The sequence below is a fragment of the Castor canadensis genome, chromosome 14 (genome assembly GCF_047511655.1).
Source record: "Castor canadensis chromosome 14, mCasCan1.hap1v2, whole genome shotgun sequence".
Lineage (NCBI taxonomy): Eukaryota > Metazoa > Chordata > Mammalia > Rodentia > Castoridae > Castor > Castor canadensis.
Genome location: NC_133399.1, coordinates 26,515,119 through 26,542,103, shown reverse-complemented (window position 1 = coordinate 26,542,103; position 26,985 = coordinate 26,515,119). Strand labels below are relative to the sequence as shown.

Sequence of the window (26,985 nt, the reverse complement as noted above, 5' to 3'; positions counted from 1 at the left end):
GAAGCGTGCCTTTGGCCAGAGAGCTCTTATTGGCTAGATTATTGTACCACCCCTTGGCGGGGCAGGATCCAAGGAGGCCTACGGAGGTGGGGGCTTCTGGCTATGGAGTCGCGTTCTTAAGTCTCGCAGATAGTTCCTAAGCCAGGAGTGAAAAATGGGGCTGGGACTAGTTCTAGGACGGGCGTGGGGGTACGCTGGGCTGCACCATGACGTCTTTGCACTTACACACCCCGCTTTCCAGCGCCGCATCTGAGCAAGGGGTGGTGCTGTCGCGTACGTGACGTCATCTCGAGGCGCCGCGCGCGTCTAGAGGGAGCCTCGGTCTCTCGCGGTGTGGGGAACCGCGCCGCGATGCTGCAGTTAGTCCGTGCCGGGGCGCGAGCCTGGTTTCGTCCCTGGGGCTGCCGGGTGAGGTGTTAGACCGGGGCCGGGGTGAGAACATAAAAGGCTACGGAGTCCCGAGGTCGTCTCTTACTGTCGCGCGTCGCTTACAGGGTCTGACCTCACTGGCGGAAGAGGCAGCGCGGCCGGCGGAGAGCTCAGAGCCGGCGGCGAGTACGGGTGAGGTAGCCGGGGTTACCTTAGGAAGGGCGGTGACGGAGAGCTCTGACCCTTGACCCTGACCCCTGACCTTCCAATCGCTCCAGGTCTCCCGGAGCCTGTACTGCGCAAGTGCGAACTCCCGGTCACCGCGCACCGGCGGCCGGTGCAGGCCTGGATCGAGTCCCTGCGGGGCTACGAGCAAGAGCGCGTGGGCCTGGCCGAGCTGCACCCCGATGTTTTCGCCACAGCGCCCAGGTGAGCGGGGACTGTAACGATGATTTGAGTGGCCCAGGGATGGTGAGGGCGAGTTCAGGAATTAGCGTGACCTGGGCTCGTACTGTTGAGCCTCAGTTTCCCCACTTGCCAAAGATGGGTAAAGGCTGTCCGTGCTGCAGGATTGTGTGAAGTTCATGGGTGAAAGGTAGCATCTTGCCCCGTGTGGTGGTGTACGACTGTAATCCCAGCATTTGGGAAGTGGAAGCAGGAGGATCGGGAGTTCTAGGACAGACTTTATCTCAAAAAATTAATAGGCTGAGAAGGAACCAGCGAAGATAAGAGTATTTCAGGCAGAGGACACAGCAAGTGCAAAGGGTCTTGCTGGTCTCAAACTCTTAGCTCCAGTGGTCCTCTTGCCTGAGCCTCCCTAGTGCTGGGATTACAGACGTGCAACACCACACCCAGCTAGCTTCCATCTTAGAGGGGCCAGCTTGGCTGGAGGTAGTGCAAGATGGTCAGAGAAGGGCAGATCATATAGGGTACTGGAGGCTGAAGAGAGGAGTAGAGGTTTTCCTTTCCTGCGGTGGGAGAGCCATGCAAGGGTTTTTGTTGTTGTTTTTGGGGGTTTCTTGGTGGAGGTGGGGTTTGAACTCAGGGTTTCACACTTGCAAATCAGGTGCTTTGTTGCTTGAGCCACACCTCTAGTCCATTTTGCTCTGGTTATTTTGGAGATGGAGTCTTGAGAACTGTTTGCCCAGGCTGGCCTCAAACCTCTATCCTCCTGATCTCTGTCTCCCAAGTAGCTGCCATGGGAGGGTTTAAGAAAGGGTTGGCTTCTCATGTCCACCTCCTCCTCCCCAGGCTGGATGTCCTGCACCAGGTTGCCACGTGGCAAAAGAACTTCAAAAGAATTGTGAGTAGAGCAAGGTGGGATGACTGAGCTTCTGAATGTGGGGGCTCTGTGGAAGCCCATCAGTGGCTTTTCTCTGGACTTCCTGGCTCAGGCCTCATCTTCTGTCTTGAACCAACTGGTTTGATCAACTTTTAGTCATTTTCTCAGCACCCACCATGATGGGCATTGTGGGAGGTGAGAGGATATAGTGGTGAACAAGCCAGGCAAGATTCCTGCCCTCAGGGAGCTCCCAGTTTAGTAGGAGATGAATGTGAGTCATGTAGTCATAGCTGCAATTGTGCAGTCATGGGCAGCTGTCCCAGAGAAAGGGACATTTGACCTCATGCCTACCTGTAGAAACTACCAGCTCAAGGAAGCAGTGGGGCTAGTGTGGAGGTAGTATGTGGGAGTAACATGTGCAAAGGCCCTGTGGCACAAGATAGAGCAATAGGAACAATAGTGAAGAGTTTGGACTGTATGTCAGGAAATTTTTTTTTTTTCCAGTACTGGGGTTTGAACTCAGGGCGTATACCTTGAGCCATTCCACCAGCCCTATTTTTGTGATGGGTATTTTCAAGATAGGGTCTTGAGAACTATTTGCCCAGGGCTAGCTTCAAACCATGATCCTCCTGATCTCTGCCTCCTGAGTCGCTACGATTACAGGTGTGGGCCACCAGTGCCAGGCATCAGGAACTTTTTTGAGACAGGATCACACTGTGTAGCCCAGGTTAGCCTGGAACTCTTGATCCTCCTTCAGCCTCCTGAGTGCTGGGATTATAGGTGTGCGTCACCATACCCAGCATTTCTCTGCCTTTCAGCTGTCCACCTCAGAGACCTGAAAAGTCCATTCCCTGCTTGCATTGGCTCCCCATTGCCCTAGTAATAAAGGCTCCGTACCTCTTCTCTGATGGCTCTCTAACACGTCATTGCCCGTGGGCTACCTTGTAACATGAAGTCAAGTTCAAATTCAAAAATTCCTGAGCACTGACTAGGCCAGGCAGCTGGCCCTGTCTCTGTAATACTGATGTTCCAGAGTTCTCCTGGGTTCTATGCTTGTCCCCCCAGAGCCCTCGTCCCCACACTTGTCTGGCTGCCTGCCAAATTCCAGTCCTGGTGTCTGCAGTGCCATGGGCCTTGTGAACCTGACTTGTCCTCACTTTGCCTCCACAGAGCTATGCCAAGACCAAGACGAGGGCGGAGGTGCGGGGTGGTGGTCGGAAGCCCTGGCCACAGAAAGGCAGTGGGCGAGCCCGGCATGGCAGCATCCGTTCCCCCATCTGGCGAGGAGGTGAGTAGGGCAGGGTGGAGACTCAGCTCTGGGGCAAGTCCAGCGCCTGGATGCTTCTTTATAAACAGCTGTCCCCATTTGGGTGACATCTGGTCAGCCCTGTGCTACCCCCTCAGCTCAGTGGGACCAGTGGCATTGGAGCTCAGACTCACATACTCTCTGCCCATGTGAAGGCAGAGATCTGAGCGTGTGTTCTTTCCCCTCCTGCTGCCCGCTCTCTTCAGATCCTCTTTTTATTTGTTTTTTTGAGACACAGTGTCACTGTATAGCCTGGGCTGGAACTTTCTATCCTCCTGCCTTCACCTTCTCATCGCTGGAATTATAGGTGGGCAACACCATCCCTGGCTGGTTTTTTTGTTGTTTTTTTTTTGACATAGGATCTTGCTATGTTGCCCAGACTGGAGCTTCTGCTCATCCTCCTGAGTGCAGGGAGTACAGGCGTGTGCTCCTGCACCCATTTCCTTGCCAGCCACTGAGGCAGGTTTCTGACCTTGCAGCCATTGCCCACCACCCACCTCTGTCCCTGCAGGTGGCGTTGCTCATGGCCCTCGTGGCCCCAAAAGTTACTACTACATGCTGCCCATGAAAGTGCGGGTGCTGGGCCTCAAGGTGGCCTTGACTGTGAAACTGACCCAGGTATGGCCCCAGGGCATCCTGGAGAGTGGGCCCGGGGGCTGGGGAGCCCAGGCTCAGGCATCCACTTCTCCCTCCAGGATGACTTGCACATTGTGGACTCCCTGCAGCTGCCCACAGCAGACCCCGAGTACCTGATGGAGCTGGCCCGCTACCGCCGCTGGGGAGATTCAGTGCTCCTGGTGGACTTGTGAGGGGAGGACAGGGCACAGGGCGGGATGGGGCCTGAGCTTCGGTCTCCGCAGGGTTCGCCTCCCAACCTTTCCTGTTACAGGATCCACGAGGAGATGCCCCAGAACATCGTGGAGGCCACCTCCAAGCTCAAGACTTTCAACCTGGTCCCTGCTGTCGGTGAGCGATGCGTGGGGTCCACCTCCCAGACCTACATCCCAGATCCCAAGATTCCCTGAGGCAGGTCCCGCTATTAGAATCACAGCTGGTTCAAATCTCCCATTTAGCACTGGATTGCTGAGTGGCAGATTTAAGCAGAGACCACATTTCCTGACCAGACCAGACCCTTCACCGGCCCTAGTGGTGCTTTTTTTGGCTGCCAGCTTCCTCCCACTCCTCTGAATGTGGCCTTTCTTAAAGAAATACTCATGTCCAGGCATGCTGGTGCAAACCTGTCTTAATCCCAGGAGACTCATGAGTTCCAGGCTAGCCTAGACTACATAGTGAATTCAAGACAAGGCTGGGCAGAGTTAGGAAGACCTTGTCTCAAACTAAAATGCAGGCAAAGTTTGGGGGCGTAGCCCAAGTGAGGCCTGGCTCAAGTGGTAGAGCCCTTGTCTAGCATTTGAGGGCCCTGGGTTCAATCCTCAGAACTGCTGGGGGAAAAAAAAGATTTCCTGTCAAAATCTTTCCCCTTCACAGCCACCAGAGGGCGCTGATGAGCAGCTGAGTGGGCTCCAGGCCCTCAGTGCTCAGTGGCTCTCACCTCCCTGGGGGTCCTTGAAGCCCTGCAGACCTGCCCCTTTCCTACCTCCACTCCCAGCCCTCTTGTCTCCCTCTAGCCAGTGTTTATCTCTTTGCTGTGTTCCCCCACTGGAAAGTGAGGTAGGAGTCAGGGCCAAGTACAGAGCAGAGCCTGGAGAGCCTAGGGCAGGTCTGTGACCAGAACAGCTGGAGCAGGGCCTGTAGGGTGCCCTCCAGGTGACCCTGCCCCACTTCCGCCCCATCCCCCCCAGGCCTGAACGTGTACAGCATGCTCAAGCACCAAACCCTGGTCCTCACGCTGCCCACTGTCGCCTTCCTGGAGGAGAAGCTGCTCTGGCAGGATTCACGCTACACGCCACTCTACCCCTTCCGCCTGCCCTACAGCGACTTCCCCTGACAGCCCAGTGAGCCAGGCTGAGCCTTGTCCACCCTGTACAGAGGCGCTGGGGGACCCTGCATCCCACCGAGGGAACTGAGGTCCCTGCAGCCACAGCCCTCACCCCTGAGGTACAGCTGCGGAGAGCCCAGACCACTTCCTGCCCCAGCTTGCAGTGACTTTTTCAGCAGGAGTTGTGAACAGATCCATTTGTCATGCTGGCTTCACTGGATAGCCCCTCTGCTCAAGGCCTTGCAGCCTGCTTTCATGACAACCTCAGGACTGTTCATGGAAATTGCCAGAACTAACAGCCCAGCTGAATCAGACCCACAAGCTTGTGGGCCTCCTGGCTCATTGTCCCCTGAGTTCTCAACTCAAACTCAGGAATCCCGGTTCTTGTCGTCTCCTGATGAGAGGGCAAATAAACATTTTTAGACACCAAACCAGAATCCCAGTTCTTTTTCTTTTGCAGTGCTAGGGATGGAACCTAGGGCCTTCGCACCTGCTGGACAAGCTGTCCATCACTGAGCCACAGCCCCAGTGCTCCCCACTCCCAACTCTTGCATCTGCTGATAACGTCTGCCTGCTGAATTAATTTCTTTTAATAGCTAAACCAGATTAAAATTACACAATTTAAAATCAGTAATGCCTGGAAGCCACAGGTTTGGGCCAGCCTAAGCAACACAGCAAGACCCTGTCTTTTTAAATAAATAAGAAAGGAAGTTAACCAGAACTACCTTTTGTGTGTGCCCCAGACCAGGCCATGTGGCCATGGTGACCACCCATGTTGCTGGGCCTCCCCCTTCTCCAGACACCCCTGGAATGTGTGGGGTTTACTCTCAGAACTCAGCTTTAAGGGAAAAAAAGTCATTGGAACCAGTTTAAAGAGGTGTCAACAGTTGGACCAATGTTTCTTGGCTGAACCTTTAGCTGTGTCAGAGCTTTGCCTCACTGGCCCCATGGAGCACCAAGACCTAGAAGACCTGGCTGCCCTGAGTGAGCACAGTCTAACCTTGTCACAGCTGCATGCACCAGTGTGGTTCTTAGAACGTTCAAGAAAGGGTGAGATGCAGGGCTTTTCCAAAGAATGCAGCAGAACCTGTCTATGCTGGGATCCTCAGCCACAAGGAAAAACGAAAAGAAGAAACTGATGTGATTTCTAGAATGTGCTTTTTTGGTTTTTTGGTGGGACTGTTCTTCACACTTGCAAAGCAGGAGCTCTACCGCTTGAGCCACACTTCCAGTCCACTTTGCTCTGGTTATTTTAGAGATGGGGTCTCCTGAACTGTTTGCCCGGGCTGGCCTTGAACTGGGACCTTCCTGGTCTCAGCCTCCCAAGTAGCTAGGATTACAGTCTTGAGCACCAGCACCCAGCTCCCATACACATTAGATAGTCTCTAGATGACTTGTAATTCCTAACATGATGCCCATGTTGTGGAAATAGTTGTTGTCCTGTTCAGGAAATAACTGTAAGAAAAAGAGTCTTCATGTGTTCACCATTTTTTCGAGTACTTTCGATCCCAGTTGGTTGAGTCTGAGGGTGTTGAACCACCTGTGTAGAGGGCCAATTCTGATGCTATGTGTTGGTGACGGTGTGGCTCAGGATGGAGTGGGGACATTAGCCTGGCACAGTGGTCATGCCTGCAGTCAGGAGGTAGAGGCAGGAGGATGGAGAACACTAGACCAGCCTGGCCTACAGGGTGAGACTGCCTCAAAAAAAAGCTGGGCGCGGTGGCTCACCTGTAATCAGCTACTCAGGCAGAGTTTAGGAAGATCACAGCCCTGGGCAAAAAGGTAGACTATCTTGAAAAACTCGTCACACAAAAGGGGTGATGGAGTGGGTAACAGTGTAGACCCTGAGTTCAAGCCCCAGTACTAAAAAAAAAAAAAAAAAATACAGGTGTGGTGGCTCACTCCTGTAATCCTAGCTACTTGGGAGGCTAGATCAGGAGGATTGAGGGTCAAGGCCAGCCTGCCTGGGCAAATAGTTCTAGTTGGAGAAACCCTATCTCCAATATAACCAAAGCAAAATGGACTGGAGGTGTGGCTCAAGAGGTAGAGTACTGGTTTTGCCACCACAAAGCCCTGGGTCCAAACTCCAGTCCTATGAAAAAAAAAAAAGAAAAAGAAAGGGGGAGGACGATCAGGCCACCATAAAACTATAAAGGAGGAGCTGACCATGTCAGGACTGAGTGGAAAAGCATCCCAGGCTGAGGGAACAGCCAGGCGGCGCCCACAGCAGAGCTCAGAGTGTGACAGAGGAAGTCTAATGCCATGGAGTCGGGTTTGGAAATTTGCCCTGGACTCGCCTCTGCCCTGCAGTGGGCCCATCCCTCGGCCTGCGTGAGACTGCCTGGCACCTGGAAGGAAGTCTTGCCCTTCCTGCAGACTGCAGGAAAGGGCCGCCAGGTTGCTTCCCTTTTCACAAAACCTAAAAGGGAGCGGAGGCTGGTAGGTGCCCACTCCCTCCCTAGCCCCATCTCAGGAAATGGACCTCTTTCCTCCCAGGAACTCAGACCCGCATCACAGTCACCCTTGACTCTGCCCAACACCACCCCCCCGCCCCCGCCGCCGGCCCAGCAAGTCCAGTTGGCCCCGCCTCCCAAATGAATTCCACACCCAACTAGCTAGTCCACTGTCCCTGTCCGCTCCAGGACCCTTATTGCGCATCTGGACTCAAGCACTCCTCTGGTCTCCTGGTTGCACCTCCCGAACGAAGCCTCAAAAGGGCGCCCGTGAACACCCTGGGCAGGGCACATTCCTCTGCTCAGAACCCTCCTGGCTCCCACTTCCCAGGGAATAAAAAAACCAAAGTCCTCCCAAAATGACAAGCACCTGCATTATCTTCCCTTGCCCTCCTTCCCTCCAATTCCCTCCTCCTCTTACCCTGCTCCTGCCACACTGACCTCCGGGTCGGTCTTAAGCAGGTCCTACCTCAGGACCTTTGCACTTTGGTTCCCTCCGTTTGGAACGCTGCTGCCCCATTCTTCCTCTTCTCTAGCCTTTATGTCGCCTCTACTAAAACGGCCGCTGCACGATGGCAGGGAATTGTTTTTTTGGGGTGGGGTTCTGTTCTGTTCCTTCTGCGTTGCTAGAACAACGAAGGCACCCTAAACACGGGTGGCTAGAGGAAGATGGTCACTCTTGTGGCTGCAGATGGACACTTGGGCCACGCGGGGGAGCTCGTAGCCAGCGCACCTCCGGCGGGGACCAAAGACCTCAAGGGGACGGACGAGCGCGAGAAAAATCCATCTGAAAATAACCCACCGCGCCGGATTTTCCCAGACCCTCGGTGAGGCTGGGATGTCCCCGATTTCATCCTGCCCAGGCCCTTCCGGGACGGAGATTTCAGCACCCCTAGGCCCCCCAAGAAAAAAGATCCCCGTGGAAATTCCTTAGGAATGGCCGGAGCGGAGGAGGGCAGTGCATTTTTGAATGGCGAGTGACTTGCAAGCCCCGGTCCCCGGGAGGAAGGCTCCGCGCATCCCCGGGCCTCTCCCTTCCCCTTCTGCTGCGCGACCTCCCTGGCCCCTTGGAGGTCTCCATGGCGACCACACAAGCGTCCCACAACAGGAAGCCTTAGGCGGCGCTGCTCCGCTCGGCCCAAGGTCCCCAGCCCCGACGTGCGAGGTCACATGCGCAGCCCTGTGCCCGGTCAGCGCAGGTGCTTGAGTTTCGGGAGCCCGGGGACAGCCTCGCGCCCGACCTGGGAACCTAGGGGGTGCCTCAGTTTCCCTGCGGAAGGCAAAGCTTCCAGCGCCCTCTCTTCTCTGCTGCCCAGGTCTGAGCTCTGCCTCAGTTTCCCTCGCGGAGCCTGGGCCAGCAGCAGAGGGGTTCCAGGCGACAGGAACACGCGGCTTCCTTTCTTTTTCTGGGAGCCGTAAAGACGACCCCGCGGTCAAAGTCAAAAGGGGAAGTGAGGCCGCGAGAGTGGGGGCGCCCACGCGGCGGGGAGGGGGGGGCGGGGACGCCGAGTCACCCGACTGAGCACGCTCCTCCCCCCCCAGGCGTCCAAGCCTGCTCAGATCATTTCTGGGGAAGTCCAGGTGTCACCTGGGTGGGGCCATGCCTCTTGGGGGAGGGGCGCCCCCAAAACAAGATCCCGGGGTCCCCACCGCAGCAAGGGCTGGTTTCCTAGGTTGACGAGGCCTGGATGAGGTGTGGGAGTTGCAGACTTGAGTTCGGATCCTCTCCAAGTGCAGAGCCTCAGGTCACCTCCCTACGAAATGGACGGAGTGACAAGTCCCTACGGGTCCAGCAGAGGGGGCGGGTAGTCAGTCAATCAGCACAGTGGTTAAGGGTGAATCCGGGTGAGCCCCGGGTGGAGGAGGAGAGGGGGAAGAATGGATGCCACCTCTGGTGACCAGGAGTAGCGCCACCCTGACCCCCTTCACCCCCACCCTCATTGCTTCAGTTCGGAAATTCCGGGGCTGCTGGGCGGCCAGAGGGCAGGACCACCCCGCGTGGCCCGGGCACCGGCTCGCTCCGGAAATGCCAGAGCCCTCGTTCCGGAGGGGAAGGCGCGAGGTTTCCGGGAAGGCGGCAGCACCGCCCCTCGGTCCCCCGCGGCTGGGGCTATAAAGCAGCGCGCGCGGCTCGGCGCCCAGAACTGCGCTCGCTCGGCTGTGCTGCGCCCTGGTGCTGCGCCCCGCGTCCCGCTCCGGCCCGCTATGGCTCCCACCCGTGCCCAGCCCGCGCTGCCTCTGCTTCTCCTGGCCCTGACCGCCGTTCTGCTGCCAGGTGAGTCCCAGGTGGGGTTGCCATCCAGCACTGGTGCTTAGGCAGCCCTTATGGGAATGTGAGATGAAAGCCACCGGGTTCGAGTCCTGACGCTTTCACTACCTGCATGGGTGACCTCCAGGTCTAGATGGCACTTGTCGTTTTTTTTTGTTTTGTTTTGTTTTTTAGGGTGTGTGGAGGAGACTGGGATTTGAACTCAGGGCTTCACGTTTGCAAAGCGCGCTCTTAGCCACTTGAGTCACTCCACCAGTCCATTTTGCTCTGGTTATTTTGGAGTTTGCCTGAGCTGGCCTCTGACTGCGATCCTCCTGATCTCAGCTTCTCAAGAAGCTAGGATTACAGGCGAGAGCCACCGGTGCTCCCTTAGGTTTTGTTTTTGGAGTCAGGGTCTGGGTAAATAGCCCAGTCTGGCCTTGAACTTGCGATCCACCTGCTCGTGTGCTGGGATGACAGGCGTGGGTCACCACCCCTGGCAGGATTACGCTTTCAGAGCCTCAGTTCTCAGCTGTAAAGTGGGGAACGTTGGGTGGCCGCTCGGCACAGCGCCTGGTCCCCTGACGCGGTCAGATGGTGTGGGGACTGACTTGGCCTGACACCAAACTAAGCAGGCTTGAGGACCCGTCCCCTCCCACAGACATTCTGTTCCTCATCAGCGGCCTGGGGAAGTCCAGGCTGCTTGTGTGCAGGGGAATTCCAGAGACTTACTCAGGGGCCAAAGGAGCGGCCACAGCGGGTAAGGGGGACAGACAGTTTCCAGTGGTGGCCAGGCTTTGGGGAGCAAGAGTGGAAGACTGAAATCTTCCACGTCAGCTCAATCCAGGGCTAACTTGGACGTTGAGATCGAGTCCATGGTTTGCAGTTTCAGTAACCTCCACCTTCTTGGCCTCACCCCCTTTCCCTCTATGAAATGGGAGTAATTCCAGACTCTGCCTTGGAGAATTTTCAGTCTGGGTTGTCACATGCTTCCACCCCCCAGATAGAGCTCCTCTGAAACCTGGAATCCTTCGGGGGAGGAAGTGGTGTGCTCAGACAGACTTTGATTTTATTTTAATTTATGTTTGCTGGAGTACTGGGGATGGAACCCAGGGCTTTGCACATTCCAGGCAAGCACTCTAGCACTGAGCTACAGCCCCCCGTCCTAAAGCACACTTCTGTAGTGTGGTCAGCACTGCCCACGTGATCCCCTGGACTTCATCACCCTCCTCCATTCTTCCCACGTGTTCTCTGGGCTCCAGCTGCCCTGCCTCAGGACCTTTGCATGTGCTGTTCCTGTTGCCTGGACTTCATTTTCCTTTTCTCTGGAAGACCAGCCCTTTCTCATCATTTAGATTTCTCTTCGGATGTGTCATCAAGGCACTGTCCTCCCTGGTTTGGTTTTGTGGCACTTTTATTAACATCTGTTATTAATTATCTTGTTTGCTCATGAATATTTGTGTCTCCCACACTGAGGGCACAGAGTTTGGTCCAGATCACGGCTATGTGCCTGGCACCCAGCCCAGTCATGTGGATGAGTGTATCCTCTCATGCCTGGCTCCTCCTTTCTTCTCTTGCAGGGCCTGGAGGTGCCAGAACATCTGTACATCCTCCAGAAGCCATCCTGCCCCGAGGGGGCTCCATCCAGGTAAACTGCAGTGCATCCTGTGCCACGCCCCTCATGCTGGGTCTGGAGACTCAGTTGCCCAAAGTGGAGGTGGACAGTGGAGACAACTGGAAGCTGTTTGAACTGAGTGACATACAAGAAGACAGCAGTCCGATATGTTTCTCAGACTGTGGCCATGACCAGGAGACAGCTTTGGCCACCATCACCGTGTACTGTGAGTGGCAGGGCTGGGGGGAGGAGGGGAGGGACCAAGGGCAGGTCAGAAAGTCCCCTTGTCATTTGGAAGCACCTCTTTGGGCATGATTAGGGTATAGCACAGGAATTCAGGACATCTGGGACTACCTGTTCTCTATACCCTGCATTTTTGAGGGTGTTTTTTTGCAGTGCTAGGGGTGTAGGGATGGAACCCAGGGCCTCCCGGATGATGCCAAAGAAGCTCTCTACCACTGAACGACACCCCCAGCCTACTTTGAAGTTTTGTTTAAAGGGCAAAAGTTTATAGACTACTCAAATGTACAGGGCTAGGGAGATAAGCTGAGGTTTGAGCAATTGTGGAATAGTATGCAGCCATGTAAAAGAATGAGGGAGCAACTGTCAGCAACAGGGAATGAAGAAATAAAGTACGTTGTGGAGGAGGGGCATGCCACCTGTGCTAGGGAGTGCAGGGGAAGGATGTGGCGGGGAGGCTATATTTATACATCTAAGAGCCTGAATGGAAATGGATGACATGACTGCCTTGGTGGTCCCAGCTGCTCCAGAGGCAGCGGCAGTGGTTCAAGACCAATCTGAGCAACATAGTAAAACTCCATGTTGACAGAGAGAGGAGAGAGGAGAGAAGAGAGAGACAGGGAGATGAGAGAAAGAGAGAGAGACAGGGAGAGAAGGAGGGAGGGGGGAGAGAGAGTGAGAGAGAGAGAGAGAGAGAGAGAGAGAAAGAGAGACAGAGATATGAGGATTTTGGACTGGAAGATGAGTTACCAAGGCAAAAAAATAAATATAATTAAAAAAAGAGAGAGCAAGCAAAAAATTAGGGAAGAAAAACCAGAAGAACTGACAAACTGGCATTGGACTTAGATGGCCTTGATCCAGTCCCTGTGTGACCCTTGGGGACTTGTTTTTTCATCCTTGTTGTTGAGGTAGGGTCTTGCTGTGAAGCCTATTCGGGCCTGAAACTGAAGACCCTCCTGCCTCCACCTCCTGAGTGCTGGGATTACAGGCATGCACCACCATGCCAGGCTTCTCAGCTCAGCTTCTGATTTGGAGGATGTACAATTAGATATTGTCATTGCTCTCCAGGTGAGGGAAGTCCCCAAACATTCCTGGTGGCCTCTGAAAATCCCGGGGAAATCTCATTTAGAGGACTTTCTGAATCTCAGCTTGATATTGAGAACCTAGTACTCCAGGTCAGAGTCCTGGCTCTATCACATTTCTCCCTCTGTGACTTCAGAGGCTCTACTCTGACTTGGTTCTACTTCTGAAAGACAGCTGATGGCTGACCCATCATAACAAGGGGGGAAAGTTGAGTGGGGGACACTGGGGAGAGATGCTAACTTGGTCCTGCCCCGCTTTTGGTGTTAAGGCAAGGAAGCATCTTTGGATGGCTGAACCTTTCCCAGAAATGTTACAGGTTTAATTCCTAGAGGAGGTGACCACTAGCCGGGCTTTGACGCATGTGTAAGAGATTGTAAAGATGATATTGTGGGGGGAGGGAACATCTGGGCACAGGTCAGGACTGGGAAAATTCCCTGATTTGGAGGTTGGTGTGCCTGGGATGAGGAACTGGGATCCACTTTCTCTTCCTCAGGGTAATAGGGAGCCATAAAGGTTTGGATTTATGGAAGCCAGAAAGCAGCTGGCCATGGGCCTTGTCTGGGCTGCTGATATTGTTGGCCCTAGCGCGATCCAAAAAGGGAGGGGCGGACAAATATTTGAGGAATGGAGTGAGCAGAATTTGGTGAGGGACTGAAGGTCAGGGTCAAGGAGAGGTAAGGGCAAACACACAGCCTCCCCCAAGTTCCTGTGGCTTAAGCAAGGGAACTGAGTTTAGGGTGTTGGGTTCCATTTTGGGGCTGAGGTTTGAAGGGCGCCTCATGTTCTACAAGTTAGACTTGTAGACTTGAGGTTTTTCTTGACCTTTTGGGTTGGTTTCTTTTTCTTTCTTTTTTTTAAACAGCTTTATTGAGATAAAATTTATAAGCCACAAAATGCACCCCTCTTGGGGATGAGTTGTATCACAGTGGTAAAGTGCTTGCAACAGCGTGCGCAAAGGCCCCGGGTTCCAATTCCAGCACCACAGGAAAAAAACTTAACCCCTTTTAAATATACAATTTGATGAATGTTTTAGTGCATTTATAGATTGAACAACCATCACTACGGTCTAAACTTAGAGCCTTTTCTTCAGCCATCTGTACTCATTGAACCTCTTATACGCCTACCTCTAATAGCCCCATATTACAGCTTGGGAAACTGAGGGTCAAAGAGTGGAAGTCACATGACAATAGTCCCTTGAAATAGAGGTTGGAAATCCAGCACATATAGACCTGGATCCCATTTGACAGACTCATTGACATTCTTTTCTACTTGTGAGACACTGCTAAGTGTTCCCTTGGCAAACACTTGGAGCCTACTCACAGTTTTCCCCCAGCTCTTGGCATTCCCATGTGCTTAGGTGGTGGGGCGTGTTTGGGAGAGAAGGTGTTGTTGCAAAATATACCAGACAGGTGTGGCTCCCTTGCAGCCGTCTAGCTTACAGGACTTTCCCTTCCTCCCTGTCTCCCCACAGGGTTCCCTGAGGTCCAGCTGGCCCCCCTGCCCCCTTGGCATCCCGTGGGTGACAACCTCACCCTGCGCTGTCTGGTGACAGGCGGGGCACCTCGGGCCCGGCTCTCCGCGGTGCTGCTCCGCGGGGAGGAGGAGCTGAGCCCGCGGCGGCCCGTGGTGGGGGAGCCGGCCGAGGTCACAGCCACGCTGCTGGCGGGCAGAGGTGACCATGGCGCCAATTTCTCCTGCCGCACGGAACTGGACCTGCGGCCGCAAGGGCTGGGATTGTTCCAGAACACGTCGGCCCCCAGGCAGCTTCGAACCTTCGGTGAGGCATTTGGGCTCCTGGCAGGGAGGCACCCCTGGCCATGGGGGGTGCTGAGAAGGTGGTGCCTACATTGTAGACACTTCTGGAAGGAACATGTCTGTGGCCATGGGATGGGGTGGGATGGGGTGCCCTTGGCTACAGGACCTTATGGGGAAGACTGAGACCTCGGCTAAGGAATCCGTGTAACTTAGGACAAGGGCGGCTTCAGAGTCCCCAGGGAAGAGAATGTCCCTAGAAAAGGGCTTCGGGATGGCCATGACTTCCCTCTGTGCTCAGTCCCCCATCTCTCCGCAGTCCTGCCCGTGACTCGCCCACAACTTGTCGCGCCCGAGCGCCTGGAGGTGGGCACCCTGGAGCCTGTGGACTGCTCCCTGGATGGGCTGTTTCCCTCTTTGGAGGCCCAGGTGCACCTGGAGCTGGGGGAGCAGAGGCTGAACTCCATCACTACATACCACGAGGACTCCGTGTCAGCCAAGGCCACCATCCAGGTGACCGCGGAGCAGGAGGGCATCCAGCTGCTGCGCTGTGTGGTCAGACTGGCGAACCAGACCCGGGCGACGCACAGCACTGTGACCGTCTACGGTAAGAAGGGGCGGGACTTTTGAGGGGCGGGGCCAGAGAGGTGGAAGGTTCCAACGGGGCGGGGCGTGTGCTAGGGGCGGGGCCTGGTGGATGGAGGCTTCCCCAACGGGCGGGGCCACACGGGGCGTGGCCTTAAGGGGCGGGGTCTGCACCTGGGGATGGTCATTTCGATGGTTGGGGCCGGTACTCGGGGCAGGGCTCACTGTGTGCTCTGCCCTCTTAGACTTCCCAGGTCCCAATTTGACTCTGAGTGAGCCGGAGGTCTCGGAAGGGAACCTGGTGACAGTGTCTTGTGAAGCCCATGCTGGAGCTGTGGTGACACTTAGCGATGCCCAACCTGGGCCACCATCTTCGCAAGTCAAATTCCTGATAAACGCCAGCGCGGAGGATGATGGGCGACTCTTCTCTTGCTCTGCTGCCTTGGAGGTGGCAAGGAAGGTGTTGTACAAGAACCGGACCCTGGAGCTCCGTGTCCTTTGTGAGTGGGACTGCTGGACAATGCCCTCCAAGCCCCGCCCCTTTTCAGGCCCCGCCCCCATGAAAGCCCAGCCCTGCCCCTTCTTATTGCAGATAGCCACGGTCCTGTGTGTTCTCCAGAACTGGTTCGCGTCACGCCTAGGAATGCTGTCTTCTGCAGTCCTAGATGGTGAGGGATGTCCTTGTCCCTGACCTGTGTTCCCCCTCATCCTGCTTTTTCTCCAGATGGCCCCCGGCTGGACGAGAGGGATTGTTTGGGGAACTGGACGTGGCAAGAGGGATCCCAGAAGACTCTGAGATGCCAAGCTTGGGGAAATCCAGCCCCCCTGCTGAGCTGTACCCGGAAAACAGATGGGGCTCTGCTACCCATCGGGGTTGTGAGCTTTGTCAAACGGGAACTTGATGGCACCTACCTGTGTCGCGCAGTGAGCTCCCGTGGGGAGGTCACCCGGGAAGTGTTCCTTAAAGTGCTATGGGGTAAGTTTCCCAGGGTGCAGGGCAGGCATGGGCCAGTCTGTGGGCCTGGCTGGATCCTCACCACCCACTGTGTCCTCTCCACAGACAACCAAAATAACTTGGTCATCATTATTGTGGTGATAATCGCAGCCCTAGTGAGCACCCTGGTCTTGGCTGCCTACCTCTATAATCGCCAGCGGAAGATCAAGAAATACAAGATACAGAAGGCTCTGGAAGGGGCCACCATGAAGCTGAACACACAAGCCACGCCCCCCTGAGCCCCGCCCCGACAGGGCCACCCCTGCATGGCCGAAATGGTGCTGCATTGAACAGAATAGTGGACGCGGGCCACTAAGCTACACCCACCACCTCATGGTGACAGAGGATAGGACAGTGGCCTCAGGATGCAGACCACATTTGGAGTCAAAGCATCTGCACACTTTGGACCCCTAGGCCTCCCACCTGACCTGTAGCTTCAAAACTGAGCCAAAAGGAAGGAGTAAGACTCAGATGTGACCAGGAGGAAGGCTGAAGTCTGACCTGGATGGAGGAGGAGTGATAGAGACACATCCATGGCTTTGTGGAACCACAGCCAGGAAATACCAAAATCACCCCTATTACATGTGATGAGGCCCCACTGTAGCCCGCCAGACACATGTAGCATCAAAACACAAACTCCTGTGATACATGCCAACTCAGGCCCTGCTGTCTAACGTCTGTCCCCAACTCTTGATGAATGACATATTTATTTGTGATTTTTCCCTTGCTATTTATTGAGGCTAGAATGGTGAACAAGGTGAATATAGGTCCCTGCCTTCATGGAACACCTAGTCTAATCACATTCAGAGGAGCCAGGTACAGTTGTACGCACTGCACAAGCCTGGCAAAAGGATCAGAGAAGCTGGAATTTCTCACTCTGTTGACCAAGCTTCTGCTTTCTGGTAGAAGGGGCACTTTTTCTATTGGACCCAAAGGCTCCACCTTGTCCCACCCATTTCCATGTCCATGGGACTAGGCAGGAAGACAAATCTGCAACTCCAGCTTTCTGCAACGACCCTGCAAGTAGTGGGGGTGGGGCAAGAACTCCCAGCTTGGAGGTTCCCTTCCCAGCTCTGAAAGCTTTTTCTTTGTGCCAATAAAGCTTTTCATTTCAGCCTGTGTGAGTAGTAGGCAGGTCTCATGTCAGTCCATCCGCTGGAGGCTTTGGCTGCCCACTTCCTCCTCTAAGAAAAGACTGTTGGTTGGCGCAACCCTGAGGCTGTGGTCCAAATTTGGAGCTTTTTCATGATCTTTAGCTTCTCTAGTGAAAACAGAAGACCCTTGTCCAGAAAAATACACTGATATTTGGTTGAATATGGGGTCTGGGATCTTTCTTGAGTCCAGTGGGGAGGTTCCTGCACGCCCTAGGTTCCTCTTTGGGAGGGTCCGAGGAGGCGGGGCTATCGGCCTCCTTATCTCCAGAGCCAGCCGTGGCTCCCTGGTGCAGGCCTCTTAGTGAGGGCTCTTTGCCATGGGATCTGTGCTGTTGTTGCTGCTGCTTTTGCTGGTGGCTGCCCACCCGGGAGGTGGGAGAGTGCAGGGGCCCCAGGATGAGCAGGTGCCGGGCCTGAAGGGCAGCCCTCCTGCGCCCGTGGGGACCTCAGCAAATTTCCAGGTACATATAAGCCCGGAGTTGGTGGCTGTACCACCAGGGGATTCAGTGTGGCTTAACTGTAGTCATAACTGCCCCCTACCGGGGAGGTCCAGTCTCCACACCCAGCTGCGGCAGGGCCAGAAGGTCAGTAGACCGGGTTGGGTATCCTACCAGCTGCTGGATGTGAGAGCCTGGAGCTCCATCGTACGCTGCTTGGTCACCTGCGCAGGAGAAACGCGTGAGGCCACCGCCAGGATCAACGCCTACAGTGAGGGTCAAGGGCTCAGGCCCAGCTGGGGTGAAGGGAGGAGGGTGGAGGAAGCAGTGGCGCTAGGGGGCGCCCGCGGACCTTAACTCAAAGGGCTCCCCTCTCGCCTTAGAACCGCCGCGCAGTGTGATCCTGGAGCCTCCGGTCCTAGAGGGCCGCATGTACACTCTGCGCTGCCACGTTACGCACGTGTTCCCCGTGGGCTTCATGGTGGTGACCCTGAGGCGCAAGGGCCGGGTCATCTACTTTGAAAGACTGGAGCGCTTCACCGGTCTGGATCTGGCCAATGTGACCCTGACCCATGTGTTGCGGGCTGGGCCCCAGGATCTCTGGCAGCCTTTGACCTGCCATGCGCGCCTCAATCTCGACGGTCTGATAGTTCGAAGCAGCTCAGCACCCGTTATGCTGACCTTCCTAGGTGAGGCACTCTTGGGGACTTGGGGGGAGGGGACTATGACTCCAGGAGGGCACACAGACCAAGTGTGAGTTTCTCGGCGGGGGAGGGGGATCAACCTCCAGGTGGTTTCTTCCTCTCACATCCTGCTCCCAGACTGGAGTCCCGTCTCCATAGCCTTGGCCTCCACCTCCATCGTCATCCTGATGGGTATCCTTCTTGCCGTGGGGGCTGCTTACCTGCGCAAGTACCTGGTCACGCAGTTGCCGGCATAGATGGGTGTTCTATGCCAGCTAAGCGGGAGGAAAATGAATTGAGGAACAATTTGGAAAACCCTACTCGGATCAATAAAGACGTCTTCAGTCAGCCTCTATCCCATGGCTCTAACGGTCCTTGGAAGAATTAGTATCTCCGCCTTGCTTTCTCTAAATGCGTCCTCTCCCTCAGGGCACCTGCGATTTCTCACTCAAGATCCATTTGGGGTCCCGAGCCCCATTCCCTGTGAATTCCCAGCCGGTGTAGTAAAAACCTCTCCTGCTGGCCTTATCTGTGCGGTGCAGATGGGCTAAGGTGGGGCGGTAGAGAGCCTGGGGAGGGGAGGGCTGGTTTATGGCATGGCTTTTGCTGATTGGCTCGGCCGCTACACGCAGCAACTCTGATTGGATGTTAAGTTTCCTTTCCCACCTCCACCCCCATCTCCACTTTATGGGAGGCCAACTGTGGAGCGAGAACTCATCCCCTTGGGTCATCATTAACACTGGGAGCGAGACCACAATCGGCGGGACCACATGGACGTAGTGGGGGAAATTGGCTATCCAGAGGAGGTATCTGTGCAGTGACAGTTAAGGAAGAGATAATCAGACGATCCACGTGCGATGTCACAGGCTTGCGTCCTGACAATGTTTTGGTAGTCACCAAGCCAGGTGGGCACAAAGGGGTCAAAGCGTGGGGAGAGATACAGGATCAAAAGTGTCACAATTGCCCTCTCAAGTCTCGAATGGACGCAGACTCCAGGCCCACACCATATCCGGCACCAAGCAGGGCCAGGTCCCTGCCCGCCCGGCGGAAGGAGCACTCAGAAGCTCTCCTGGGAAAGTCGCGCTCACAAACGCCGAGTAGACACATGCCCGCTGCACGCTGGGTAAATACAGACCCCGAGCCGAGCCGACTCTAATTTAGACGCCCTCAAACGCTGCACGCACGCACACACGTGTCCCCGACTCGCTGGCACTTTCGTCCCCGCCCCCTCCGTCGCGTGCGGGAGCCGAGCGGGAGGAGGACTTAGGGGTGTGGCTGCAATCCGCAGCTCTCCGGGTCAAAGGAAAAGGACCAGTGAAGGGTGGGATCCCCACCACCCTCCCCTAGGACTGTCCTTTCCCCACACTGCGTACCCCGAACCTCTCCTGCCCCCCAAATCAGTCCTGACCGTAAGGGGCGCTGGTGGGAGGAGCTAAGCCGGGGGGCGGAGCTGGGAGTCCAGCGCGTTATCCTAGCATCTAAATCCGGGGTGGGTGGGGGTTTGGGCAGGGCAACCCAGCATCCCTCCACCTCCGCGTCTCGGCCAGGGATGACGCGGGAGAGCGTGGTAGTCCCCGGATGGTTCCAGATGATCCGGTCGACCTCCACTTAGACCCCCGGTAGTCGCTTGCTCCTGCCAGCTCGCCTTCCACAAGGCCGGGAGCCCAGCGCACGCTCGCCTCCCGCCCCCCGCCGCCTCTGCCGCCGCCCCCTCCTTGGAAACCAAGTTACCAACGTTTAAACCAATCCCCGAGCGCAACTCTGCCTCCCCCACAGTCCGCCCGCCGAGTCGCGCCGTCCTCTAGCCCAGCTCGTCACTCGCGCTCCCCTCGCCTCCTGCGCTTCCCCCGCGGCGGCGATGCCAGGGCCTTCGCCAGGGCTGTGCCGAGCGCTACTCGGCCTCTGGGCTGCCCTGGGCCTGGGGATCCTCGGCTTGTCAGGTAAGAGCCCGCCGCGGCTCGGGTGGACAAGGCGGGGGCGGAGTTGCGGGACCTAAGAGGCGGCCCCATGCTCCTCCCGGCTCCGCCCTCTCCTCGCTCCCACGCTGCTGCCAGGACCTTGAGCCCGGTCTTCTCTCCGCTATCTCCCTCCCCGCCGCACACACAGAGTCCCAGCTTCCTGACTCCTCGCTCTCCTAGGTCTCCACCCCACCCCATACGAGATCCAAGGTGCTCTTCTGCACCCATCCCCTCACCCTAGAGACCCTGCGGCTCTCCTCTCCCCTCCCCGACTACCTCCTCTCACTCTGTTGTGCACCGTGGTGGTGCATAGACTGGCATCTTCCCCACTCGCGATCCGCAAAGACCCCAGCCCCTCAACTATCATGACTCAAAGGTTCTGTTTCCGCTCCACCTGGAGCCCTGGCAACCACGTCCCAGGCTGTTCCCGCGGTTCCTTCCAGGAGTCCAGCCCCGCGTCTTCTCCCCATGTTCTTTACCCAGGTGTGGGGTCCTCCCATATCCTTGACCTAGCCTCATCTCTTCTTTGCCTTCGCCCCAACCTCAGTCTCCCCCTCTCCTGGCTATCTGCCAGGAGCTTGAGAAGCGGTTTGTTCCCCATCCCCCCACTTGGAGTCCCTTCCTCCCACTGTTGCTGTGTGCATCGAAGACCCCATGCTTCCTCTTGTCTCTCCCCTCCCCCCATGTTCTCCCACCACTTTATCGGAGCCTTGGAGACCGGGGCTGACTGTGGCCATATCCCTGATACAACCTCGAGATTTGGAGAGCGCCTCCAAACCTGAGGCTTGGGCAGGACGCGGGACACCTGGGTTCTGTCTTGGATGCGGCCCTCTGCTTGTCCCTCGGGAACACCTGACTCGGCATAGGGGCGCTAAGATCTCTGCGAGCGTGGCTCCCCCAGGCTGAGCCCGCGTTTCCCCGGGGCAGCGATCGCGCAGGAGCCCTTCTGGGCGGACCTGCAGCCCCGCGTGGCGCTTGTGGAGCGCGGGGGCTCGCTGTGGCTGAATTGCAGCACTAACTGCCCTCGGCCGGAGCGCGGGGGCCTGGAGACCTCGTTGCGCAGGAACGGGACCCAGAGGGGTTTGCGCTGGTTGGCACGGCAGCTGGTGGACATCCACGAGCCAGAGACCCAGCCCGTCTGCTTCTTCCGCTGCGCGCGGCGCACACTCCAGGCGCGTGGGCTCATTCGCACTTTCCGTGAGTTCTGGGTGGCCGCGCTCGTACTCCACTAGTCCTCCCTTCCAGGCCCTGCCTTCTGGGTCCCGGGGTCTTCCCCGTGGGCTCCACCCTCTGGATCCCCACGTCCTCTCTTCTGCGCTCTGTGGTCTTAGCCGGTTTTCTGGAGCTGTGATTCCTCCTTTGCAGAGCGGCCCGATCGCGTAGAGCTGGTACCGCTACCTCCCTGGCAGCCTGTAGGCGAAAACTTCACCCTGAGCTGCAGGGTTCCGGGTGCGGGGCCGCGTGGGAGCCTCACATTGACCCTGCTGCGGGGCGCCCAGGAGCTGATCCGCCACAGCTTCGCCGGCGAGCCACCCCGAGCGCGGGGCGCGGTACTCACGGCCACGGTACTGGCCCGGAGGGAGGACCATGGGGCTAATTTCTCATGCCGCGCGGAGCTGGATCTGCGGCCGCACGGCCTGGGACTGTTTGAAAACAGCTCGGCACCCAGAGAACTCCGGACCTTCTGTGAGTCGGTGTAGGGACCCCTTGTGGGGTCGGGCAAGCCTTTAAGAAGTTTAGAAGCAAAGCCGCGCTACTTAGGAGGCAGAGATCAGGAGGATCGCGGTTCGAAGCCACCCCAGGCAAATAGTTCGTGAGACCCTATCTTAAAAGAAAAAAGAAAAAAAGGAAAGGGCTGGTGGAGTGGCTCAAGTGGCTCAAGGTGTAGGCCCTGAGTTCAAGCCCCAGTACTGCATTAAAAAAAAGTTTAGAAGCAGCCAGGCACCGGTTGCTCACGCCTGTAATCCTAAACTACGTGGGAGGCTGAGATCAGGAGTTTCATAGTTGGAGGCCAGCTCGAGCAAATAGTTTGTGAGACCCTATCTCCAAAATAAACAGAGCAAAGTAAAATGGGGATGTGGCTCAAACGGTAGAACACCTGTTTTGCAAGCGCGAAGGCCTGAGTTCAAATCCCAGTCCCACCAAAAAAAAAGTTTAGAAGCATATGCATCTGAATGCTAAATCCTATTGAGTTGTTTAGGGCTCCTGGTGTGTAAAGTTCTTAGTGCATACGGAGTGCACACTGCATAAGTTCAAGTTTTGTTCTCCTACTCCTAGCCCTTACTCCAGACGCCCCGCGTCTCGCTGCTCCCCGGGTCTTGGAAGTGGGCTCAGAAAGGCCGGTTAGCTGCACCCTGGACGGACTGTTTCCAGCCCCGGAGGCCATGGTTTACCTCGAGCTGGGAGATCAGAGGCTGAATCCCGACGTCACCCTCGAGGGGGACACCCTCATGGCCACTGCTACAGCCACCGGCAGCACAGACCAGGAGGGCACTAGGGAGCTGGTCTGCAACGTGACTCTGGGCAGCGAAAGCCGGGAGACCCGGGAAAACGTGACAGTCTACAGTAAGAGGGAAAGAGGGAAAATCTGGGGGCGGGGCCAGAGGAACGCGGAGGCGGGGCGAAGAATGGGCGGGGCCCCGGCAGCCTGAGAGGCGGGGCATCGGCTTGGCTGCAGCTCTGCGAGGGTTCAGGCAGGTAAAGGGCGGGGCTTCGCTGGTGGGCGGGGTAATTTCCGTGGCCTCCAACCAATGCTCCGCCCCCAGGCTTCCCTGAGCCCCTGCTGACCTTCAGCGAGCCTAACGCCACTGAGGGGAATATGGTGACAGTAACCTGCACAGCCGGGGCTCATGCCCTGGTCACACTGGAAGGAATTCCAGCTGCAGTCCCAGGGCAACCCGCCCAACTCCAGATAAACGTCACTGAGGATGACGACAAGCGCGGCTTTTTTTGCGACGCCACCCTCGAGGTGGACGGGGAGATCTTTAGCAAAAACGAGAGCGCTGAGCTTCGCGTCCTTTGTGAGTTGGCGTTCATCCTTCGCCCTCCTACTTGTGACTCCAAGGACCTGTCTGGACCCTGACATGTCGTGATTCCTCACGAGCCACTTCTAACCTCTGGAATCCCACGTCCCTGCCTGCAGACGCCCCCCGCCTGGACGACTCTTATTGTCCCAGAAGCTGGAGGTGGCCAGAGGGCCCGGAGCAGACACTGCGCTGCGAGGCCCGCGGAAACCCAGAGCCCTCGGTGCATTGCGCGCGGCGCGACGGCGGGGCCGTGCTGGCTCTGGGTCTGTTGGGTCCGGTCACTCGTGCGCTCTCGGGCACCTACCTTTGCACGGCGACCAATGCCCAGGGCGAGGCGGTCAAGGATGTGACATTGACCGTAGAGTGTGAGTAGGGGTTCGCAGGGCCACTCTTTCTGGCTCTCAGGGGCTGGGAGTAGCGGGCATACATGGAAGTGCAGGAAGGGGGTCTTATGTGAGCCTCTGGGCAGGATTTTGGGAAAGGTAAGGGGCTGGTGAACAAGAGGAATTAGGGAAAAATCTTGGAGAAGGATGGAGGTGAAGGGGGTAGGCGTGGCCTTACGCGAGGGTGTGGCTTTGGGCGGAGTCTGATAGAACTCTGGGGGTTTAGACAGTCTAACAATTTTTTTTTTTCCTTTTGCTGGGACTGGGGTTTGACTTCAGGGCTTCGAACCTGCAAACAGGCATTCTACCGCTTGAACCACACTTCCAGTCCATTTTGCTCTTGCTAGTTTTGGAGATGGCGGTCTCCAGAACTATTTGCCTGGGCCACCCTGGCACCTCGAGCCTCCTGATCTCAGTCTCCCAAGTAGCTAGGATTAGAGGCGTGAGCCACCAGCTCCTGGCAGTGTAACAATTTTTTAGGCTAAAGACTGGGAGAGGCTTGTGGTCGTATCATGGGAATCAGTAAAAGGCACCTTTAGGGCTCAGGAGGCCCCCAGACAGAGCTTGGGGTTTGACACCAGGTTTGACCAACGCGACACTCTCTTGGCTCGGAGTCTCCACTCCAAGGATAGCATGCTCAGCCCTTACTGGCATCCCTGGGACACAGAAAGAAGGTTACTAGAGACATCAGATTGGTCCCAAAATCTCAAATTCAATAACACACTCCTCCCTCCAGACGCGCCGGCGCTGGACAGTGTGAGCTGCCCGGACCGCATTACTTGGCTAGAGGGAACAGAGGCCTCGCTGAGTTGTGTGGCGCACGGAGTCCCGCCGCCCAACGTGAGCTGTGTGCGCTCTGGGGAGGCCGAAGTTGTTGAAGGGCTGCTGCTTGTGGCCCGGGAGCACGCGGGCACTTACCGCTGCGAAGCCACCAACGCTCGAGGCTCTGCAGCCAAAACTGTGGCTGTCACGGTGGAATGTGAGTAGGAGCAGCTCTGGTCTGTCGGGACCACCCCGGCTGGGCTTCCCGTCACCTGTGTGAACCCCTGCTTCCCTGTTTCCCAGACGGCCCCAGTTTTGAGGAGCTGAGCTGCCCCAGCAATTGGACATGGGTGGAAGGATCTGGAAAGCTGTTTTCCTGTGAGGTTGACGGCAAGCCAGAGCCCAGCGTGGAGTGCGTGGGCTCCGAGGGCGCCAGTGAGGGGGTAGCATTGCCTCTGGCATCCTCAAACCCTGGTCCCAGGAACCCCAGTATCCCTAGTGACCTGGCACCCGGTATCTACCTCTGCAACGCCACCAACCGGCACGGCTCCATGATCAAAACAGTCGTCGTGAGCGCGGAGTGTGAGCGGGGCCCAGGTGGGGGGGAAGTACGGGGAACCCCAGGGTCCTGGCCCCTCCCTGACGCCCCCCACTCCTGGCTGCTTTGCAGCGCCGCCTCAGATGGACGAGTCCAGCTGCCCAAGTCACCAGACGTGGCTGGAAGGGGCTAAAGCTAATGTACTGGCTTGTGTCGCCCGGGGTCGCCCCTCCCCACGAGTGCTCTGCTCGCGAGAGGGCGTGGCCCGGCCTGAGAGGCAGCGCGTGTCCCGAGAAGACGCGGGGACCTATCGCTGCGTGGCCACCAATGCGCATGGCACGGACTCCCGGACTGTCACTGTGGGCGTGGAATGTGAGTGGAGGCCGGCGCCGGATGGAGGCCAGTCCATGGGAGTCAGGGGTACCTCTCCCAGTTCCGCAATTGGGGGCAAGGAACTAAACATGGGGATAATATAAATTTTAGGGTCAGTGGCACAGGGCCCCACCTTCTGCCATTCAGTAAAGACACAAAGTTTTTGTCCGAAGAACAAGCGGATGGTGATGTGGGAGGGGCTCAGATGGGAGGCACCATTAATTCTCCTGCACATCGGTGGAGGGGGTGACCTCAGACTGACCGTGGTGGCCCCGAGGGCACTTGGTCAATCCCTAGGCCGGCGCCAAGTCGCCCCTTTGCCCCCTACAGACCGGCCGGTGGTGGCCGAGTTGGCCGCCTCACCTCCGAGCGTGCGACCAGGCGGGAACTTCACCTTGACCTGCCGCGCCGAGGCTTGGCCTCCGGCCCAGATCAGCTGGCGCGCGCCCCCGGGGGCCCTCAACCTCGGCCTGTCGAGCAACAACAGCACGCTGAGCGTGGCGGGCGCCATGGGCAGCCACGGCGGGGAGTACGAGTGCGCAGCCACCAACGCGCATGGGCGCCACGCACGGCGCATCACCGTGCGCGTGGCCGGTAAGTGGCAGCTGGGGGCGGAGACCTGGGCCTTGGGGTGCGTGACCCCAGGTCTCTTGTCTCTCAGTCCCCAAGGATGAGACCAAAGTGGGTCAAAGTGGAAGTGAAAAGCGCGTCCTGGGCGGGGCTGTGGGCCAGTTGGGATGGGAGGTCGGGGACAAAAGGGCAGGAGATCCAGGGAAGGAGCTTATTAACTTGGAGGGGTTCTGGGAGGGGGAAGACTTGACCCAGTTCACCTTCCACTGTGTCGCTGTGGGGAACGGAGGGGTGGAGAAGGACCCAGGGTAGCTGATGGGGGCCCAACTAGATCCCCTCCCCACATTTCGTGCAGTTCCTAGGTCTGGGGTCTGTCTGGGGTGGAGGACGGCTGAGCTGGACCCACCAATCGTCACCCTTTGGGAATGGGGCGAAGGGTTTCCTATGGTCTGAGCCGGGAGTGAACTGGGTCTGGGGTCACACTGAGGCTGGAGGGACCTTACAGAGGGTTTCTCCCTTCTCCCAAGGCCAGACTGTTCCCTGGGGCCATGATGGCAGATGCAGGAGTATTAGCCTCTTTTCCGTGGGAGGGGACAGAGGTGGCTCTGGGTGGGAGGATCCCCAGTTTGTCCACCCTCAGGGGTGAGGGTCTCCACCCCCCTCGCAGGTCCGTGGCTGTGGATCGCCGTGGGCGGCGCGGCGGGGGGCGCGGCGCTCTTGGCCGCGGGGGCCGGCCTGGCCTTCTACGTGCAGTCCACCGCCTGCAAGAAAGGCGAGTACAACGTGCAGGAGGCCGAGAGCTCGGGCGAGGCCGTGTGTCTCAATGGCGCGGGCGGAGGCGCCGGGGGCGCAGGCGCAGAAGGGGGACCCGAGGCGGGGGGCGCGGCCGAGTCTCCGGCGGGGAGTGAGGTCTTCGCCATCCAGCTGACGTCAGCGTGAGTCTGCTCCCCTCTCCCCGCCGGTCGGGGGCCGCCCCCAGATGCGCACGGGGGCTTATTTATTGTACTTATTTATTCAATTCTGGGGCGTCACCCCCATTTTCTACCCATCCCCTCAATAAAGTTTTTATAAAGGATTCGGGGGTTTCTGCATCTGACTACAATGTGAAATCCCAACCTCAACGTTTATTATTGCTTGTTCATTTATTCTTTTTTTTTTTTTTTGGTGGGACTGGGGTTTGAACTCAAGGTTTCGCGCTTGCAAAGCAGGCACTCTACAGTTTGAGCCACACCTCCA

General features: G+C 57.1%; 4 protein-coding genes across 4 annotated transcripts; all 4 read left to right on the top strand.

The window, feature by feature from the left end:
- Positions 1-70: 70 nt before the first annotated feature.
- Positions 71-5,327, top strand: Mrpl4 (mitochondrial ribosomal protein L4). The gene is made up of 9 exons (XM_020174290.2): positions 71-408; positions 495-561; positions 648-798; positions 1,621-1,672; positions 2,822-2,939; positions 3,469-3,575; positions 3,653-3,762; positions 3,847-3,923; positions 4,760-5,327. Exons 1-9 carry the CDS (start codon positions 352-354, stop codon positions 4,903-4,905), a joined length of 885 nt encoding a protein of 294 aa, XP_020029879.1. The 5' UTR covers positions 71-351; the 3' UTR covers positions 4,906-5,327.
- A 4,141-nt stretch (positions 5,328-9,468) lies between these two features.
- On the top strand, positions 9,469-16,985 carry Icam1 (intercellular adhesion molecule 1). The gene is made up of 7 exons (XM_020174295.2): positions 9,469-9,624; positions 11,178-11,438; positions 14,007-14,312; positions 14,607-14,894; positions 15,118-15,372; positions 15,597-15,848; positions 15,933-16,985. Exons 1-7 carry the CDS (start codon positions 9,555-9,557, stop codon positions 16,103-16,105), a joined length of 1,605 nt encoding a protein of 534 aa, XP_020029884.1. The 5' UTR covers positions 9,469-9,554; the 3' UTR covers positions 16,106-16,985.
- Positions 16,986-17,126: 141 nt separating this feature from the next.
- Positions 17,127-18,495, top strand: Icam4 (intercellular adhesion molecule 4 (Landsteiner-Wiener blood group)). The gene is made up of 3 exons (XM_020174314.2): positions 17,127-17,728; positions 17,841-18,146; positions 18,279-18,495. Exons 1-3 carry the CDS (start codon positions 17,338-17,340, stop codon positions 18,395-18,397), a joined length of 816 nt encoding a protein of 271 aa, XP_020029903.1. The 5' UTR covers positions 17,127-17,337; the 3' UTR covers positions 18,398-18,495.
- Positions 18,496-19,674: 1,179 nt separating this feature from the next.
- Positions 19,675-26,824, top strand: Icam5 (intercellular adhesion molecule 5). Its single transcript, XM_020174291.2, has 11 exons — positions 19,675-20,080; positions 21,026-21,295; positions 21,464-21,784; positions 22,376-22,663; positions 22,864-23,118; positions 23,241-23,489; positions 24,244-24,486; positions 24,573-24,851; positions 24,940-25,179; positions 25,510-25,773; positions 26,417-26,824. Exons 1-11 carry the CDS (start codon positions 19,999-20,001, stop codon positions 26,686-26,688), a joined length of 2,763 nt encoding a protein of 920 aa, XP_020029880.2. The 5' UTR covers positions 19,675-19,998; the 3' UTR covers positions 26,689-26,824.
- Positions 26,825-26,985: the final 161 nt, after the last annotated feature.